The sequence below is a fragment of the Lycorma delicatula genome, chromosome 3 (assembly GCF_047948215.1).
Source record: "Lycorma delicatula isolate Av1 chromosome 3, ASM4794821v1, whole genome shotgun sequence".
In the NCBI taxonomy this organism is placed as follows: Eukaryota; Metazoa; Arthropoda; class Insecta; order Hemiptera; family Fulgoridae; genus Lycorma; species Lycorma delicatula.
Window position 1 is genome coordinate 161,406,475 of NC_134457.1, and position 18,122 is coordinate 161,424,596.

The 18,122-nt window shown below is 30.0% G+C and overlaps 1 protein-coding gene across 3 annotated transcripts in view; it reads right to left on the minus strand.

The window, feature by feature from the left end:
• Positions 1-18,122, minus strand: part of HisT (Histamine transporter) — a 239,010-nt gene that overhangs the window by 129,181 nt on the left and 91,707 nt on the right. For 2 of the 3 annotated variants that reach the window (XM_075360915.1, XM_075360916.1), the window contains exon 2: positions 7,456-7,733. In XM_075360915.1, the coding sequence (XP_075217030.1) occupies positions 7,456-7,733 (278 nt within the window). Of the gene's footprint in view, positions 1-7,455; positions 7,753-18,122 lie in introns of those variants that run through there. The other variant, XM_075360914.1, reaches the window with a different exon arrangement.

Consider the following 18,122-nt stretch of genomic DNA (forward strand, 5'->3'; position numbering starts at 1 on the left):
TCAAGGTTGAATTTTGAGAAATCTAGAAATCGGTTTTTACACAAGAAAACTACATACACTAAAAATCAAGTTGATATCTTCATTTTTTACAGAGAAATTAAAAAATAGTCGGGTTTCAAAAAAAATTAAAAAATCCTTTTTATCCCTTTAAATTCGGAAATTAACAAATCTAGAAATTAGTTTTTAGATACTCATATGAAGATTACACATATAAAAAATCAAGTTGGTATCTTTATTTTTTACCGATAAATTAAAAAAAAATAAACATTAACTTTTTATTTTAACCCTTTAAACTCGGAACTTCGAAATGTCCTTTCTTAGTGTGCACTTATACTGTACAAAGAACATCTATACAGATTTTCATTAATTATCTTAAGTATTTTTTTCTGGGCGTTGATGAATTAGTCAGTCACTCAGGACAAGTTGCTTTATAGGTACAGATATATATGCACAGTCAGAAGCCAAATTAGACAATAAATATATTTTCATCCAATAAAGATGATGTATTCTATAAAATATTTAACTTTTCATAACTTCATCATTATTATCTGCAAATATTATTTTAACAACTTATCTGAAATTTTCAAGTTTCTCTTACCTTTAACCGTAAGAGTGCCTCTTATGGATTATGACATAATATTTTAAAAAGAGGGTTTAAAAAATACTGATTTTTACTTATATAGACTTAGCAATTAACTTAACATTTATATTAAACTTATGTAAGCTTAGTAAATTTATAATCCGTAATTCAAGAGTTTATTTTTTAATATCCTAAATTCCCTTTTTTGAAAATTATTTACTATTTTATTCTGGTCTGAAATTATCGTAACAATGTAATATATAGCAGAATATATATTCTAGATCCAGGGTAATCATGGAAGATTATTTTACCAATAATCATAAAATAAATTTTTATTTTATTTTGATGAGCTTATCTCATGATTAATTATTTCCTCAATTCATTTTTTTTTATTTTTTCTAAATATAATTCATAGAGAAAAAACTAAGAATATTATCCTCTCATTCATCTTTTTTTTCTTTTACATTTAGATGACAGGCTTTTCGCAAAATAGAGACTACTTTTCCCTTGTTTGATAAAAGGTTTTATTTCTGTAGAAAAGTAAGTAATGAGACGCAACTTCATTTGAACAGACTTTAAATATGTTGATTTATTATAGTTCATAAATCGAATATTTTTAAACAATGTTAAAATATATGTAATATTAATTTAAAAAGTTGATATATCTAAATATAAAAACTTTTTAAAAATATTATATTATAGTATGCATCTCTAACAGCAAGAAAATAATGAATTCATTATCTTCTTTCTCAAATGAGGATTTTCTTTTTTACAAATACATGAATAGAGACTAATAAAGCACACTAAAAAGAAATCATAAAAAGTAATTACTTGAGTTATAATACTGGTGTATTACAACAGAATATTTTAATTAAGTAAAATTTTTATGTTGTGCAAACATACGAAAAAATTAGATAATTATGAAGGAAATTTTAGTGAAGATAATTAAAAATAATTAAACTGTAATAAATTATTAATACTTGTAATTATTAGATGTAAGTAAAAAAAAAATCCAAAATAAAACTTTTCCCAAATATAATACTTTTCTAATAAAATTTCCCTATAATACTGTTATTAAGAGGAAACACGATAGGTTTTCAGTATTTTTGTGTGTGAAAAAAATGACAAATTTAGGTGGAAATCAATTTTATTACCTTGAGTCAGATCACCTAAAAATAGTACATGTTAAGTATAGTCGTGAAATGAATATAACGAACTACATTATTTTGCATCACATGAAATCTTTTTAAAATAATTTTCCCGAAAATGAAAACGTTATCTAGTATTTCTAGAAAATAGAAAATTTTAAATTATAATACTATTTTGTGTAAGCAGCACAATCATATTTTCGACCTTTTTAATTTGAAATCTACGACTGCAATTATTGTTTTTCATTCAAAGAGACAAATTAACATAAATTTATTGAAAAATGTAATCAGTAGAATATTATTTGTTATAATTTTAATTAAGCAGGTTTCATCATTTTTAAATCTTAAATTTCCACGGAAAAGAATATTTCATTTAATTAGTATGGATTTAAATCTTATTTTACATATTAATCTTATTAATCTAATTTTACATATTAATCTTGTCCCATAAGACGGAAAGGAAATTAAAAAAAAATTGTACATACCCACGACTTGCAAATTATAAATCCAGTAGATTATTATTATAATAAAGTACTGTAACTGTTGTTTGTCTAATTATACGCCGTCACATTCTTGGCTCCAAACTTGGCTCAAACTCCAAACAAGGAACAGACACAGAAAACAAAATTAACTGTTTCGGAAAAGTACAGGGTATGGTCGCACAGCTAGAAGAATTCGCGATTCGTATAAACAGCGATGATTTGCGATAGAATATGTTAACCGCTAGAAATATTATTTAAAACGAAAACTCCAAGAGTAAATTATCGAAACAGAACACTGTACTTGATTATTTTAGAAAATTTTATTTTATTTAGGAATAAGTGTTAGATCATGTTTTTGTTTTAGAATAAGAGAATTTTTTCTTTACTTTTATTACTGAAGTCTACACTTGAAGTGAAGTGTTTAATTATTGAAAACGAAAGTTCCAGGGGTGCTATTAAAACAAAAGTGTACTTGATTACTTTAGAAAATGATTTTATTTTAGAATTAATATTAGAGCATGTTATAAGTCTTCTAATTAAATGTATCTTTTATATGAAAAATTACTAACTTGTAAAAATAAAAAACACTTTTAGTGTAATTGAACAATTTTTGAAAATTGCTGGTTAATGTTCTCTGTATGCAGTATAATTTCCGGATTATTCCAAAAGATAATCCTTTTCTAACTTCATTTTACATTTTTATAATCGATAGCACAAGACCTCATGATAAATTAGCTCGATTTTTAAAAACTCTGCTAGACGAAAACCTCTTCAAAACGGAATTCTTACTCGGTCCCGTCAGATTCCGTTTTGGGGAGTTTTAACTGTAATATTCAATACTATGAACAAAATCATAACATAAAAAGATTAGTAACATAGGAACAAATAACATTAGAAACATAAATGATCATAAACATAAATACTTTGATGATGCACAACTTAAGGTCTATTCGTCCTTAGTATCACTGTTAGGTTCCTAGATTAAATATATGTACCCGCATTAATCGCCTTCCATCTTCCCTGTTACCTAATGTGTTAACAGCTAGATAGTTTACGCAGTCGTTAAGTTTTATTTTGTACTTAGTAGCAAATTGTTAGGTAGGGATAGTTGCGATTTTCTAATAACCAGTATAGGTTCTTAAATTTGATATCTAGCTGTTCCCTTTTTTCCTTAATGTGACATGTTAATTATGTTAACTACTTAAGCTTGTGTCATAAAAAATTACCAGTAAACTAAAATAAGAATTTATTTAATTACCCATTTACGTTCAAAATATATTATTATTAGAAAATGTTAAAAATTATATCGGTTGATAGAATACGGAATAAAGAGATCTAAGTTGAATGTGAATTAAAAAGAAGTTTTTGAAAAAATTAAAACAATAAAGGATAAAAAATATTAAAATATAAATGGAGCGCAGAAAAGAAAGGATGTAGGACGTATTAAATATTTGAAAATTAAAAGATAAGTACTGAATAGAAAGAACCCAAAGGATTGTCAAAGTCCTGTTAATAAAAGTTTGTCAAAAGAAATCATTAATTTGAGGCAGTTACCTATTCTTTCTGTTCAGGTACTCTTTTTAATAAATATGTCATATATTGTGAAAATTTTCACCTTCCTTTAATCTAACCCTTCTTTACAAAAATTTAATCTTCTATATTTTTAATAAATTACTTTACCATGCATCAGTCAAAAATAGTATATATATTTCGCAAGATTACCCCACAAACTAAAAAATAAAAAAAGTTTAATGTGTTCACGTAAGCTATTAATGTTTAATAATATATATTAACAGTTTGTTTTATAAGCTTTTGTATTTCTCTCACTTACGTTCCTTATTTCCTATTTCTATGTTTTGATTTGAAGACAAATCTACTCACCACGTACATGTAGTTTGAGGATTTCTATCTAATTTCTCTAAATCTAACTTTATTATTAGCAGATTTCACTTTAATATTAAAACCCTATCATGAATTATCTTCCAATCAACACCCGTACTTCGTAATTTTATTACAAATAAAATAATTTTTTAAATTTTTTGTTCATATTCTTTTTATTAATCAGAAGTAAAAGATTCTCGTAACATGTGCGCAGTATTACTTTTCCGACTGTTACCAACATAAACAGAGATTTTATTCACTGTAAAACAAAGGGTTTTTATTATAGTTTTATTTTTTTAAACTGAAATTTTCTTTTCTTTTATTTTTTTCTTAATGAAGCGTTATTAGAATGGGGTAATACGGAATCTTAGAAGTAGGTACGGAGTAATAAAATGCTACCACCACCTTACCGCCATAAAATAAAACTGTAAATTTTCTATCTTTCTATTGATTCAATTTATGGATTTGAAAGTTTATTATTATTGTTTTTTCATTATCCGGGTTAGGAGTAGTTTTAACCTTCATTATAGGCTTACGGATAATTTTTTTGGGGAATATATGCTAAATTTTTTTAGTGAAAAAATCTTGATCAAATAAATAATAATTTGAAGTTTTTTTTTTCAAAAAAAGTCATAAGTAATTTTCAAAGTTATTACTGAGAGGAAAGGTTAAATCTTATACTTTGTAAATTCGGGGAAATTTATGCAACATTACTAACAGATTTAAAACAAAAAATTATTTATGTAAATTTATTAACTGTTAACAGTAGTGACATTATAGTACTTTGATGTCAATCAGATTAAAATTTAATAATCCGGTTTCTGAATAAATGCTAAAAAAATAAATTTTACATTTAAGTCACAGAAATGTATTCTTATAAATTATTTCTACATAATAAAAAAAAAACCCAAAAAACACATAACAGAAAGTGTAAATACAAAGAGATAAATTAATATTTAACTATTCTTTCTTCATCATTAGTAATTCTAAGTGATTACTTAGTTATTTATTATATTCTCTGTGTAACTTCCCCTTTTTTGTATGTACTTCGTAAAATTTTATGAAAAGTAATACATTTTTTAAAACAAAACTTTATAAGAAATAAATCTTTTCTAAACATCACCAATAAAACTTACTTTATATTAACTAAGATTTTTCTATTAATAAAGTAGTCTTACTTCAAAATTTAACAATAAGGTACTTCATATTAATCTAATGGCCGAGCTGATATAAAAAAAGGAATTTGTCGTCGATCTGCAGAACCAACCACGTATAAAAAAAAATCATATAAAACTGATTAACGCGAGCTTATAATATTAATTATATTAAAAATAGTTCTGTTTCATCATGAAATTAAACAGACAGCTATTAGAAATAGAGCAAATGTGTCATGTATCGTGTAGAATGGTAAACACATTACATTGGATTATACTTAACACAAGTCGTAATTTAATTTTTAAATTACTACGAGTTTATTATTTTTTTTATTTTGTTATCTTTTTAGCTTATCCCCTATCCTTTTTTATTCTGTATTATTTATTGTGTCTAATAGCTTACTTTTATTGGTACAAATTTGGAAAAAGTCGTCGATCGACTGATGTAAGATATATTATGTAAATCTGTACAATGAATTGTATGATTTATAATATTTTACTAAATCCTAACATTTTACATTTTATACTCTGTTTAAAGGTAAATGTTATCTTTAAAACGTAATTAAAGTTACTCGTATTCGCGTGTTATTTGGTTGGTCGGGTTCAGTTAATTGCTGATGACAGTATCACTGAATTTTAACATTGTTTCTTTTTTTCAAGCTTTTCTCGGTTGTAAAGAGCCTACAGTACGATATTTGTTGGGGAAGGAATTTTATTTAACGACTAAAAAAAATTTCTTACTGCTTTACAAACGTTATATCTTGTTTACATACGTTTCAAAGCATATTTAAATAGTCGGCAACACGAGTTTTTGAAAACTTAAAATTTAATCCTTTTAAAAATTAAATTAATTAAAACATTAAATTAAATTAAAAAATTTTTTTAATCCTTTTAAAATTTAATCCTTTTTCAAAAGATAAAATTGAAAATATTTATTACTCTTAGAAACTAACTTATTTTCTAATCAAAATTAAAATAGTTTACAACAAAAGTATAACAATTTGGTAAACTAGTAAAAGGTTTTAAGAATAAGAAAAAATCTTTAAGTTATGATATTTTTATCGTTTTTATTGTTTCCTTCGTTGAAAACTATTTTCTGCTATAACCAGATAAATGATAAATGTTTACACTGATAAATGTTTTAAGTTGACAAATTGAAAAGGTAAAAGTAAGTCAAGTTTTATACACAAAAAATTGGAAAACTGCTTTGTGAATGTGGATGTTAAATTATTCTTATAGAAATAAAATACTTAGATTTTATAAATAAATGCGAAAATTTGTCTGTTTGTTTGCAACAGCACACACAAAAACCAACACACAAAAGTCTGTGTACTTCCTCTTTCGTCGTTTCCTCTTTCTTTTCCTTTTTTTTGTATATAAAGACCGATTTTATTATTAAATTTTCTTTTTCTTCCTTCCATGTAGTTTTTTTAATCTTTCTCATAATGCCTTCTAAGAAGCAATCGAATCTAGGACGATCATCGGATACGATTAGGTACCCCCAATCGTATCCGGGTTTCACTAGAATAAGAAACCAAAGAGGAAAGAGATCAGCACCTGAAGGTTGAACGAGCATTCAAATACAAAGTTTCTCACAACCATGAGGAAAACGAACGTGTCGGGGGGTCTAGAGGGCAAAGCCCTCTGCCTAGATGTTCGGGCGAGCGAATCGAGCCCTGACCAGCCAATAAACAAATAAGATTCCTAGGTAAACAACATGAATAATTCAATTTTTCATAAATTCAGTTCAGAACAATTCTCCTAATTTTGAAACAAATTAAAAATTTTGAAGCTAATTTTGAAGAATTGTCCTAATTTCGTTTAATTCTCTTCTTATACATTTTTTTTTTAAATTAAAAAAAGGACATAATTATAATTTATAATCAATAAGTTAACAACAAATCTCGCGATAGCGGTTTCTATTTACAGGTCTCTCATGGAGTAGCGACATAACCTCAAACATGCAACACGTGAACAAATAGAGAAATTGTAAAAAAAAATAACTTAATTTTGAACTGAGGAGAACTTACTATGTTGTGACATACTAAAAATAAAAATGGGTCATTTATCGCTCCATAATATTAATTTCCCTCATTTTATACAAATAATAGCAGTAGTAAACACAATATTATTGAATTAAACTTTTCGATTTAAATATTTTAAGATATATTTTTAATTAATATAAGTAAATAACGGAAAAAATGACTTACCCATTTGTCAAGTATCCAGGATCCTGGAAACACCAGTGTTATGTACGATAACATGTATATCATTGACGTCCAGTCGACAAGGGAACTGGGAACGCTGTAGAACTTTGAAACAATGTTGCCGATTATCGAGTACTGAATCCACTGCATAGCATTCGACATGGAGTAAACGACGAACAGGATCAGGATCAGCCATCTTCGACGATAAACACGACACTCTATGGCCTGGTGCGTCGGCACAGCGGTCACTGAAGCCGCCGCTTCCTTCGCCCCTGGCAGTCCTACGTATTCCGCAGACATTACTGACAGTGAAATAAAATCGACAGCATACACAACACAACCACACTGCTCTCTTATCACATGTCTTATCAATACGCATGCGCGCATTAACCACTACCTATCTGTTCTATTACACATTGTGTAATGCACTTCACACATGCGCGCGCGTTCATATATATTTATACACACACACACACACACACACACACACACACACACACACACACACCACGCATGAATTCATTCAATCTCAAACAGATATTAAATCAGGAAAGTACTGTTTATTATTTCTTATAAAAAAAGAGAAAAGATTTATAACATTACTGCTTTCATGTTTATTCAAACATTTAAAATAACTTAATCTGAATTATTTATATAAAACTTGAAAATGACTTTTATTCAGGAATGAATTAAAAATCATTTTAATAAATTTGCGAGAAAATACTTGAAATAAGTTTTCAACAAACAAAAACATTTAAATGATTTAACAACTTTTATTTAAAGTAAAATTATAATTTTTTGAAGTAAATAATTATTAAAAGTTCATTTAAAATTCATATATTCTTAAATTTATAAGAAAATAATAATCATAAAAATTTAGAAAAAAACTATTTTTCTATAAATTTTTATAAACCAATTAACATTTAATCACCTTCCAAATAATTATGAACTAAAAATCTATTTAATGGTAAATAATTGACCCAGTATCATGAGGATTATGAACATTACATAGACTATATTAATTATTTTACTTCATCGCAAATCAATCAACAGAGCAATTCAGATAATCCTTAAAAATGTTTCTGTAACATATATCTTTTTTTCTAGCCAGTAAAAAATATCATACAATTATTTCAATGTTATTGATTGACAGGACTGAAAAATATAATTTAAAATATTTTTGTAATAAATTGTAAAAAAAAAAATAAAAAAAAAATAAAATCGAAATTAGGTAAATATTCTAACAAAAACGAGAAATAATTTCTTTCCTCAAAATCAAATAATTGACAGAAGTAAATGAAATATTTATCTAATAGATCAAAGGAACAATAAACAAGAAATCTTTTTAAACGCAATTAAATTTATTCTGTTTACAAAACATTACAGAAATACAATCCAAATACAATAACAAAAATTTCAGTTCCTCAATAAATTGCAATCAGCAGATTTTAAAAGCAAGCTAAATAATTACGTAAAACTTTTAAACATTTTTTTACGATATCGAAAAAACTTATAATCATTAAAATCCGTATTTATTATAACTTATTTGAGTATTTATCTTCAATAGTAATCAAAATAAGTAAATAAATAAAATTAAAAAAAAACCTTCATGTTTAGTAACGTCTGGCTACGTGGCCTACTTTATAAATTGAAAAGGAGCCTTCCTCAACCGTATTACGTAACCCTATACATCTGGGACATAACGATTTTCCCGGGTGAAATAAAATCAACGCTTGTCTGAATTTTTTGATACTAGTTTGGGTTTTCTTAAGGGTTGAGTTCAAGAGCCGGTTTTATACTCGGTCTTTACTACGGACCTCCCGACTTCAGAGGATATCACAGTTTCATCGTTTGCAGATGATACGGCGATCCTAGTTGTGGATGTTGACTCTATCGTAGCTTCTGCTAAACTGCAAACTGTATTGGTTCTAATTAACAAATAGATAGCTAAATGGAAGATGAAGGTTAATCTGGCTAAGTCTACGCATGTGACGTTTGCGATGAGCAGGGGTAACTGCCCGCAACCCACCGGGTTGGTCTAGTGGTGAACGCGTCTTCCCAAATCAGCTGATTTGGAAGCCGAGAGTTCCAGCGTTCAAGTCCTAGTAAAGCTAGCTATTTTTACACGGACTTGAATACTACTAGATCGTGGATACCGGTGTTCTTTGGTGGTTGGGTTTCAATTAATCATACACCTCAGGAACGGTCGAACTGAGAATGTACAAGACTACAGTTCATTTACACTCATACATATCATCCTCATTCATCCTCTGAAGAATTACCTAAACGGTAGTTACCGGAGGCTAAACAGGAAAAAAAAGAGAGAGGGGTAACTGCCCGCGAGTTCAACTTAATGGCGTTTTCATCCCGCATTCTAACAGCGTGCGATACCGAGGACTGCATCTGGATCGTCGTCTGACGTGGAGGAGTTATGAGAGGGAGAAAAGGACGCAGCTTAACATTAAGTTCAGGGAGATGTACTGGTTGATTGGCAGAGGGTCGCAACTATCATTATCTAATAAGCAATTGTTGTACTCAGCTGCCCTAAAAACGATTTGAACCTACGGATTCCAACTCTGGGGCACGATAAGTGAGAATAATATCGAAGTCGTACAGCGATTCTAGAACAAACTATTAAGAAATATAACAGAATCTCTGTGGTTTTCAAAAATTACTGAAATACACGATTATCTGAGATAGTCAATCGTTTGAGAGGAGATTCAGCGATTCGGTACAAGATACAAAACTTGACTGAACAAACAAGTGATCTGGCTCGCGGTTAACCTCCTACATAACAGCGATGTTAAGCGCCTAAATCGACTGCATATATTACATTTGTAAGTTATCCGAGATTTGAGGTGAATCAGCTACTCTAGGGTGTTGTGCATCTCACTGGGACACTTAAATTACGGGGCATTACTGCGATAGCTGCAGCTGCAGGGAAAGCAAGATACCTGATCAACTCACTCAGAGAGGTGTGTGATATCACAATCCAAAAAAATATCCTTGCAGAGGCCATTCACCTGTGTACTGGTGGACCCCAGAAATAGGAGAGAAAAGAAAAGAGTGCCACAAATAAAGGAGGCTGACAACACGTGTGCACCTGGATTCGCTGAAAGAGTTATACAAGGCCCAACGTAAATAACACAAGAGGCAACTCAGAGCGATGATTAGAGATTCCAAGAAATCCTGCTGGCGGCGACTATTGGCGGAAATAGACACAGACCCATGGGGGAGACCTTATAGACTGATAGTAAAAAGGGCTCTGAGACCCAGGAAACCCATTACAAGGGAACGTAACGAGATCACACGTATCATCGATGGTCTATTTCCTCGTGGGGATATAATCGCTATGGAAGAACAAGGCGACTATGACCCCAACCGCCTTTCACCAAAGAGACACTGGCTGCTGCTGTAGTACGGATGCCAGCAGATAAGTGACCTGTACCAGATCTCCTGCCTAACTTAGTTATTAAAGTGGTGGCCGCGGCCGAACCGGAAACGTTCCTGGACGTGTAACACCTGTTTGGTAGAAGGAGTGTTCCCGGAAGTATGGAAGAGACAAAGGCTTGTACTAGTGCACAAACCAGGAAAAGATTCAGAGCTCCCCATTTTGTACAGGACACTCGCAATGATAGTTGCAGTTGCCAAACTCTTAGAGCGAATGCTACAGCACAGGTTGAGGCTGTTGAAGGGAGGGCGGACTCTCTTCAAAACAATATGGTTTTCGGAGAGGTAGGTCCGCTCTAGACGAGTAACTGCAGTATGCAAGATGGCTCGCAGAATTACACGCGATGACGGAGGCCGGCCTACCGGCAGGATATGTGTACTGGTCACCGTAGATGTCAGGAATGCTTTTAATAGCATCACTCACGCAGCTAATAGGCATTCCTTAATATCCTGCGGGATACCTGGATACATTACCAGGATAATAATTTCATATTTGACTGGGCGTAAATTAATCTGCGAAGTGGAGGATGGCGTAGTATAACGTGCACTGGATAGGGGAGTACCGCAGAAGTCGGTCCTTGGACCAACCCTCTGGAACCTTGCATATAACGGGGTCTTTCGCCTGCAGCTGCCCTCAGGAGTTGCACTAACGGGATATGCGGATGACCTCGTCATGGTGGTCGATGCAGTTACCAAAAGAGAGAGCCGGTGTGGAAGATACACAACGGCTATGAAAGCATCAAAGAATGGATGCAAGGAGTCGGGTTGCAAATGGCACCCGAGAAAACAGAGGCGGTTATGATATCAACAGCTAAAAGGCGACCGAGGCTGACAATCACCATCGAAGGACAACGCATCACATCCAGGCCGACCGTAAAATATTTAGGCATCTGGATTGATACCAGGCTGCGATTTGGGACGCATGCGGTAGAGGCAAGCAAGAAGGCGGACAGGGTCATGGGGCTAGTTGCCGTCCTGCTGCCTAACTGCAACAGACCAAGGCAACACCGAAGAAAAATACTGGTAAGCGTGACTATACCATGACAGTCCTGCGGGACCTAATTACCTGGGAGAGATCCGCATAAGAGCTAGGTGTCAGAGGACACGTAGGCAGACAAGCCAACGGCTGAGCGTCTAGAGGGCCCCCCGGGCGTGTGGGGGTCGCCTTGGCGCGATGAAGCTGCGGGCACTTCGCACAGGTGTTGAATGGCAGCCTGGGTGGCTTGGTATTTTTGGTAGGTACTGTATCTGTGAAATGAGTAACAGCTGTGTGCAGCTTCTGTGGGTTGCGATTCTGGTGTGACTGTATTTTTGTTTTTATCTTCTAGTACTTACAAAGGTTTAGTTTTACATTGTTTGTTGTATATGGTTAGCTGTATTTGTAGAGGTATCATGTATAATTTGTATTGTGTTTTGTACTGACTATTTAATGATCACATGTAAGAATCTAATGTGATCTAAATAATGTGTTTTTAACTTAAGATCTTTATTTGTAGTACGATATGACGTATGACTGTGTGTGTAGGCGATCTCCCCCTACCTGATGGAATGCGTTATTAGCTATGCCATGGAGGGTGGATAGTCAGGGGTGGAGATTTAGTCGGTAGTGCGCAGGTATACATACGCTCTTTCTAATACCTAGAGGGACCTGTTAGCGACCCCGACACTGCTTCGGCGTCTGTAAAATGGATTACTTTCCCATCTAGACAGAGCTATAGCTGTAGAAGAGAAAGTATTGTAATCGCTTCAATTTAGGCATATGCGGTTTTTACCGGATCTTGACGTTTTGACACCTGGGCAACCTAAAAAACCGGATGGACATTTTCCAGATCTTAATTTTCGTATATACGTATGCGTTTGGTATTAGCCTCTAAATCACAACTCCAGAACTACTGGACCGATCTTGACCAAAGTTGGTCATTTTACTTTTATATATGGGGAATTGATGCTATTATAGGTTCATCTTAAAAGATCAGGGGGTGAGTCTACAGAACAACGACACCCTCAGTACTAGTTGCCATATTTTTTGGTACATTTGTTAATAATTAAAAAAAAAAACAATGTTTGCAAAAAACGTTTTGCAAAATTGCACCCCACCCGAAAAAATACTGTTGTAGACGTCTGTTATGTTGTGATATCACAGGTCAGCGATAGAATTAAATAAATGAATAATATCTAAAGTGTAAAAAGGTAACGCAGTCTCGATCGCCTCGTCGAATCGGTACCTAGTGTGTTAAGTCTCGCAGCTACACCAGTCTCCCGTCCGTACAAGCGAAATTTGTTCTATGTAAGTTTAAAATTACATTAGTATAGTTAGTGCAGACCGTCGCCGCTAGTACCCCCACATCCGCGCGAATTAAATACGTTATGCGCTCGCGCTTTAGTTAGAATCATTGAATTAAATAAACGAAAAATATTTAAATAAAATCATAAATATTTAAAATTAAGTTGTGTGTGTAAGCCGTGCATTAGAAACAACCCTCAGTTGTAGTACATTTTTTTATTGGAGGTGACGGGCTAAAGCCGCGTTCCGGGAATGGACTACAACTGTTTTGTCAGGTTTTTTTATGTTCATGATTTTTAAGAATTTTTTCAACTAACGTTAAGCATAATTTATTTTTTTTAATATAACGAATATCTATTTCATATGTAATATGTAGATGTAGTATTTTAGAATAAATTTATGTATAAATTGATATTTATAGGTGATTTATTTCAGGCGACTTTATATAGAATTTCAAATTCAGTACGTGAAAATATTTTAAAATAATTAAATATTAATAATCGTCTGTAAAATATACATTAAAATAATCGTAAATATGCATTAATAATCGTAAAATATACATTTAAGTGTAATAAAAGTAATCCTTTTAATAACTTTATGAAATTTAAATCTATGTTGTCTATAAATATAATATATTTAACTGATAATATGTGTAATTGACTCAACATGTTGTTACCTACTAAGACACAGTGTACTCATTCTTGTCAACTGCTTTTAATTTTCTTGAATTAATATTATACGAGTTATTGTGAATGAGTATTATACATTTAAATGAAAAAAATAAAAATAAATTGCATGTAAATACGTAGTATGGAATCTCAATTAATTTGATATTCTGCGTAATTTATAGAATTTTTTATAGAATTGAAACTAATTTCATTAATTTTTATTGGTTACACAGACTATAAATAATTGCGGCTATTGCCGATAATCAGTATTTAATATAACACTTACGTTTTACAACGAAAGTGATTTTTTCAATCTTAATACTGCATTTATTTTGTTATTGAAATAAAAATTTATTTTATTTACATTATAAATCCAGAATTTAATAAATGAGAGAGAGTAAGATTTTTAAAGTTTTAAGGAAATCGTTTTCTGTTTTTTAATTCAGTTTCCGTAAATAATTGCAACTCTTTTTATGAAATGAAAGTATGTAAACAGATGAGTTAGATATCGGGTATGTTTTTGATTAAAACGTCATAATAAAAGATATGCGTGAGGAATCAGCTGCATGAAAAAGGTATGCGTCACAAAAGAAAAAGCTTCTTATTGAAAATAAATGTTTTATTTCTAAAAAACGCTTGATTCTACTAAAATTGACTTTTACATCTCTATAAGACAACCTTATAAAAGCAAAATACGTAGATGGTTTAATTCATTGAATCTATGCAATTAATTAATACAAAAAATGTATTTTTTTTATTCTTGATTAAAAAAATAGAACAGAAATTTATTTAAAAAAAATCTATTTTATTTTATTATTAATATTTTATCTTTGAATATTTTTATACATAAAAAATTAAAGTTTACCCATAAAAATTTTGTTATTTTTAATTTATCTAATCATTATAACTTTAATTATCTAAGCAACGTAAAGATTGAAATCTAAAGGGATAATCATACAAGAGAAAACACAAAATTGTTATTTTCATATTAAAAATAAAATGAATCTAATGGAATAAAATGGATTAATCTAAAAACAAAACAATTTTAATCATTTGCAGAAGAAGAATGTAATAAGTCAAAATAACATTTTTTGTGTTGACGTATAAGTAATCTATCAAATTACTGAAAGACAATAGAGAATGTAGTCGCCCGTACTACTTTCACTAATAAAAGATAATGAATAGTTGAGCAACATTGGAACTGAATAAAATTATTGAAGGTAGATTAATAAAACAAATTTAAAACGGGTGTTCTGAAAAATTAAGTATTAAGTTATATCACTCTTCTTGTAAAGAGGAGAAATGGTTAATACTCCCTATTTCTGTATTCATCACCGAGTTACAGTTGTTTTAGATAGTACTACAGTAATTTATGCCATCATTTGTGAATTATAATACCTTGATAACGTAATATAGGATTAGCATTTAAATTTACTGTCTAAGATAGTATTATTACGAGCGATCAAACTGCACACAATCAGTGGGGGAAATGCCGTAAATGTTTCTATAAAATATGATAGAATGTAATTTGAATATATATATATATATATATATATATAAAATACACAATATATACGTAACGTATAAATAAATTTTATGAATAAAAAGTACAATTTTTAATATTTAAATAAGTCACTGAAATTTATATGCGCGTTTTTTTTTTCATAAAAGGATTTTTTTAAAAACAAGACTGGAGTAATGAATTATTGATGGAACTTTTAGAAATATAATCTTTTACAATTTCTGTTGTTAATTTTTAAGATGGCTTAGTTTCTTAGAATATTATAGAAACACTATATATATATCTCTATATTTTTTATTTTTTTTTTGTTTTACTTTTAAGACCATAATGGATCACTTTAGTTCATTTTTTATTTGGGAAGTTCTTTCTTTTCTTGCTGATTTGTTGTTTTTTCAGCTTTTCTTTTTTGCCAGTTTTCAGACTTCTTGCTCTTTCTTGTTCAGGGTAGATATTAATATCTCTATGTTAATATAATGTGAATATGCCTTTCGATGAATGATTTGGTTTGTATCAAGATTAGCCAGTTATCTGGATATAACTATTTACGTGTTTTTACGGTAGTACCCGTGATTTTAATTTCTATCAATATTTGCTATTTCTTAACTAAACATTATTATTTATTATTTGGGTGTCCATGTATAAAGGAATTTTCCTGGATATATAGTTCTTCAAATAATAATATACTCTTATTAATAGAATAAATGAATTTCAATCATCATTTCTTTATGTAGTAGTCAATTTTGATTTAATGAATACTAATAAAATTTAGTTTACTATTGAATTTACACCGAATAAGAAAACAAAAAATATTTAAAAAATCGTTTCATATGGTTTTGTTGTAACTTTATAGAGGTTTTTATTAAATGAAGGTAATTTTAAAATTAATACGAAGATTATTTAAAGTTAGAAGAAGATTAAAGTTATCAGGAATTACAATATGACTAGATAGTCGAAAAAAAGTATTATTTTACTTTCTAAAGAGAGGGATATATAGAAATGAATTTTAAAGTCTGAGTGATATTTGATTCTTACTTTTTTAAGGAACAAAAAGAAAAGGGGAAAAGTCTACTTTCCGGACGATAAGGGGGTAAATTGTACCTTATTGCTCCTAAGAACTAATTTGAACTCATTACAAATGACTAGAAATAAAATACAAAAGTCCAAATCAACAGGCCTACGTACTTACAATAAACTTATAGTACCAGTAATACACAAGCAATAATAGATTGTTTAACTATTTCCTTTAAACCCACCATATTAATAAATTCTTCTTTTGATTACAAAAAAAAAAAAACCATATAAGTCATAATATTTGAAGTAGGAAAAGTTTTAATCGATCAAACTACTGTACGAAATTTAGTAAATCCTCGAAATCAGTCAGTTGGTGACGTTTAAGATGTGAACATGAAGTATGTAAAATATAAATTAGATCGAATTGAGAACCTCTTCTCGTTTGAATCTTTTAAAAATTAAAAGATGATTTATAGTATCTTTTAACTTTCATTAACATAAATTATATATCATCATTATATATCTATCGTTAATTTTCGTCACCACATTTGCATTGTATGATTTGTACACATTATTTTAATTTTCCAAGTGATGATACAGTCGATAACAATGTCCGTGTCATTATGATGTCAAATGTCAAATCCGTGTCAAATTATATTAAATTTACTGAAACTAACAAGTTGAATAAAATTACCATTTCTCTCTCAGCTTGCATTTTTCTATGTATTTCTTTTTGTAATGGGAAGAAGAAGATACAGTTGCAACAACGGAAACACCTTTCTAGAGGATGCTTTGTTGATCTAAAATAATAGAACGCGGAATAATAAAACACACCGATCTCCGTGGCAGAGTGGTAGCTCTCGGCTTTTCATTTGGAGGGTTCCGGATTCGATTCCCAGTCAAACATGGGATTTTTAATACGCTACAAGAATTCCATTTCTATACTTCCACGTAAAACTTTTCTGTGCTTCTATGGTAAAGTAATTCATCAAGCAATGAAAAAAATAAAAAAAGGAATTGCAAATTATTATATTCTCTCAATTAAATTAATTATTGCGTAAGGACATGTATTAGAAAGATTGGCGTTTAAATTTTCAAGTTATAAACTAGTTAAGAAATTATTCAAATCGATATCAGATTTTCTTGAAATTTACACAAAATTCAGTAGATGTAGACTTACAAACATTATACATTATAAATTCTCTGACAATAACAGATGTGTAATATTAGCAAGAAAATAGTTTTAATAGTAATGTAGCTTATTACTCTATTTACGGTATAAATAAATCTACTTACGAAATTAATCATCTAACAACCTTCAAACGGATATCAATAATAAGTAATGATAAGTCATGGTGTAATTAATAAAATTTTATTTATAAATAAAATAATTTTCGACAAGACTAAATTTAAGTTGAAGGTTATTTAATTCTTTTACCAAAATCAAAATAATACCACTAGTTTTTATGTTATCTATGAAACTTGAGTTGTATGAATTAACTGATAATTGATTCAGAAGATTTCAAATGAGGTAAATAAAAGAAATAAAAATACAGAAGAGTTGATTAGAAATCTTGTTAAAAATCTTGTTTCAGTAATTTAAATTTTAACCCTTTACTCGACTGTACTCGTCGGAAAAGATGTGTTTAGGTGAGATATTTTTTTTCCGTCCCTATAATTCCAGAATAACTGATTTTTTTTTCCGTAGAAGGAAAAAGCTTCGCCAGCCGCTGCC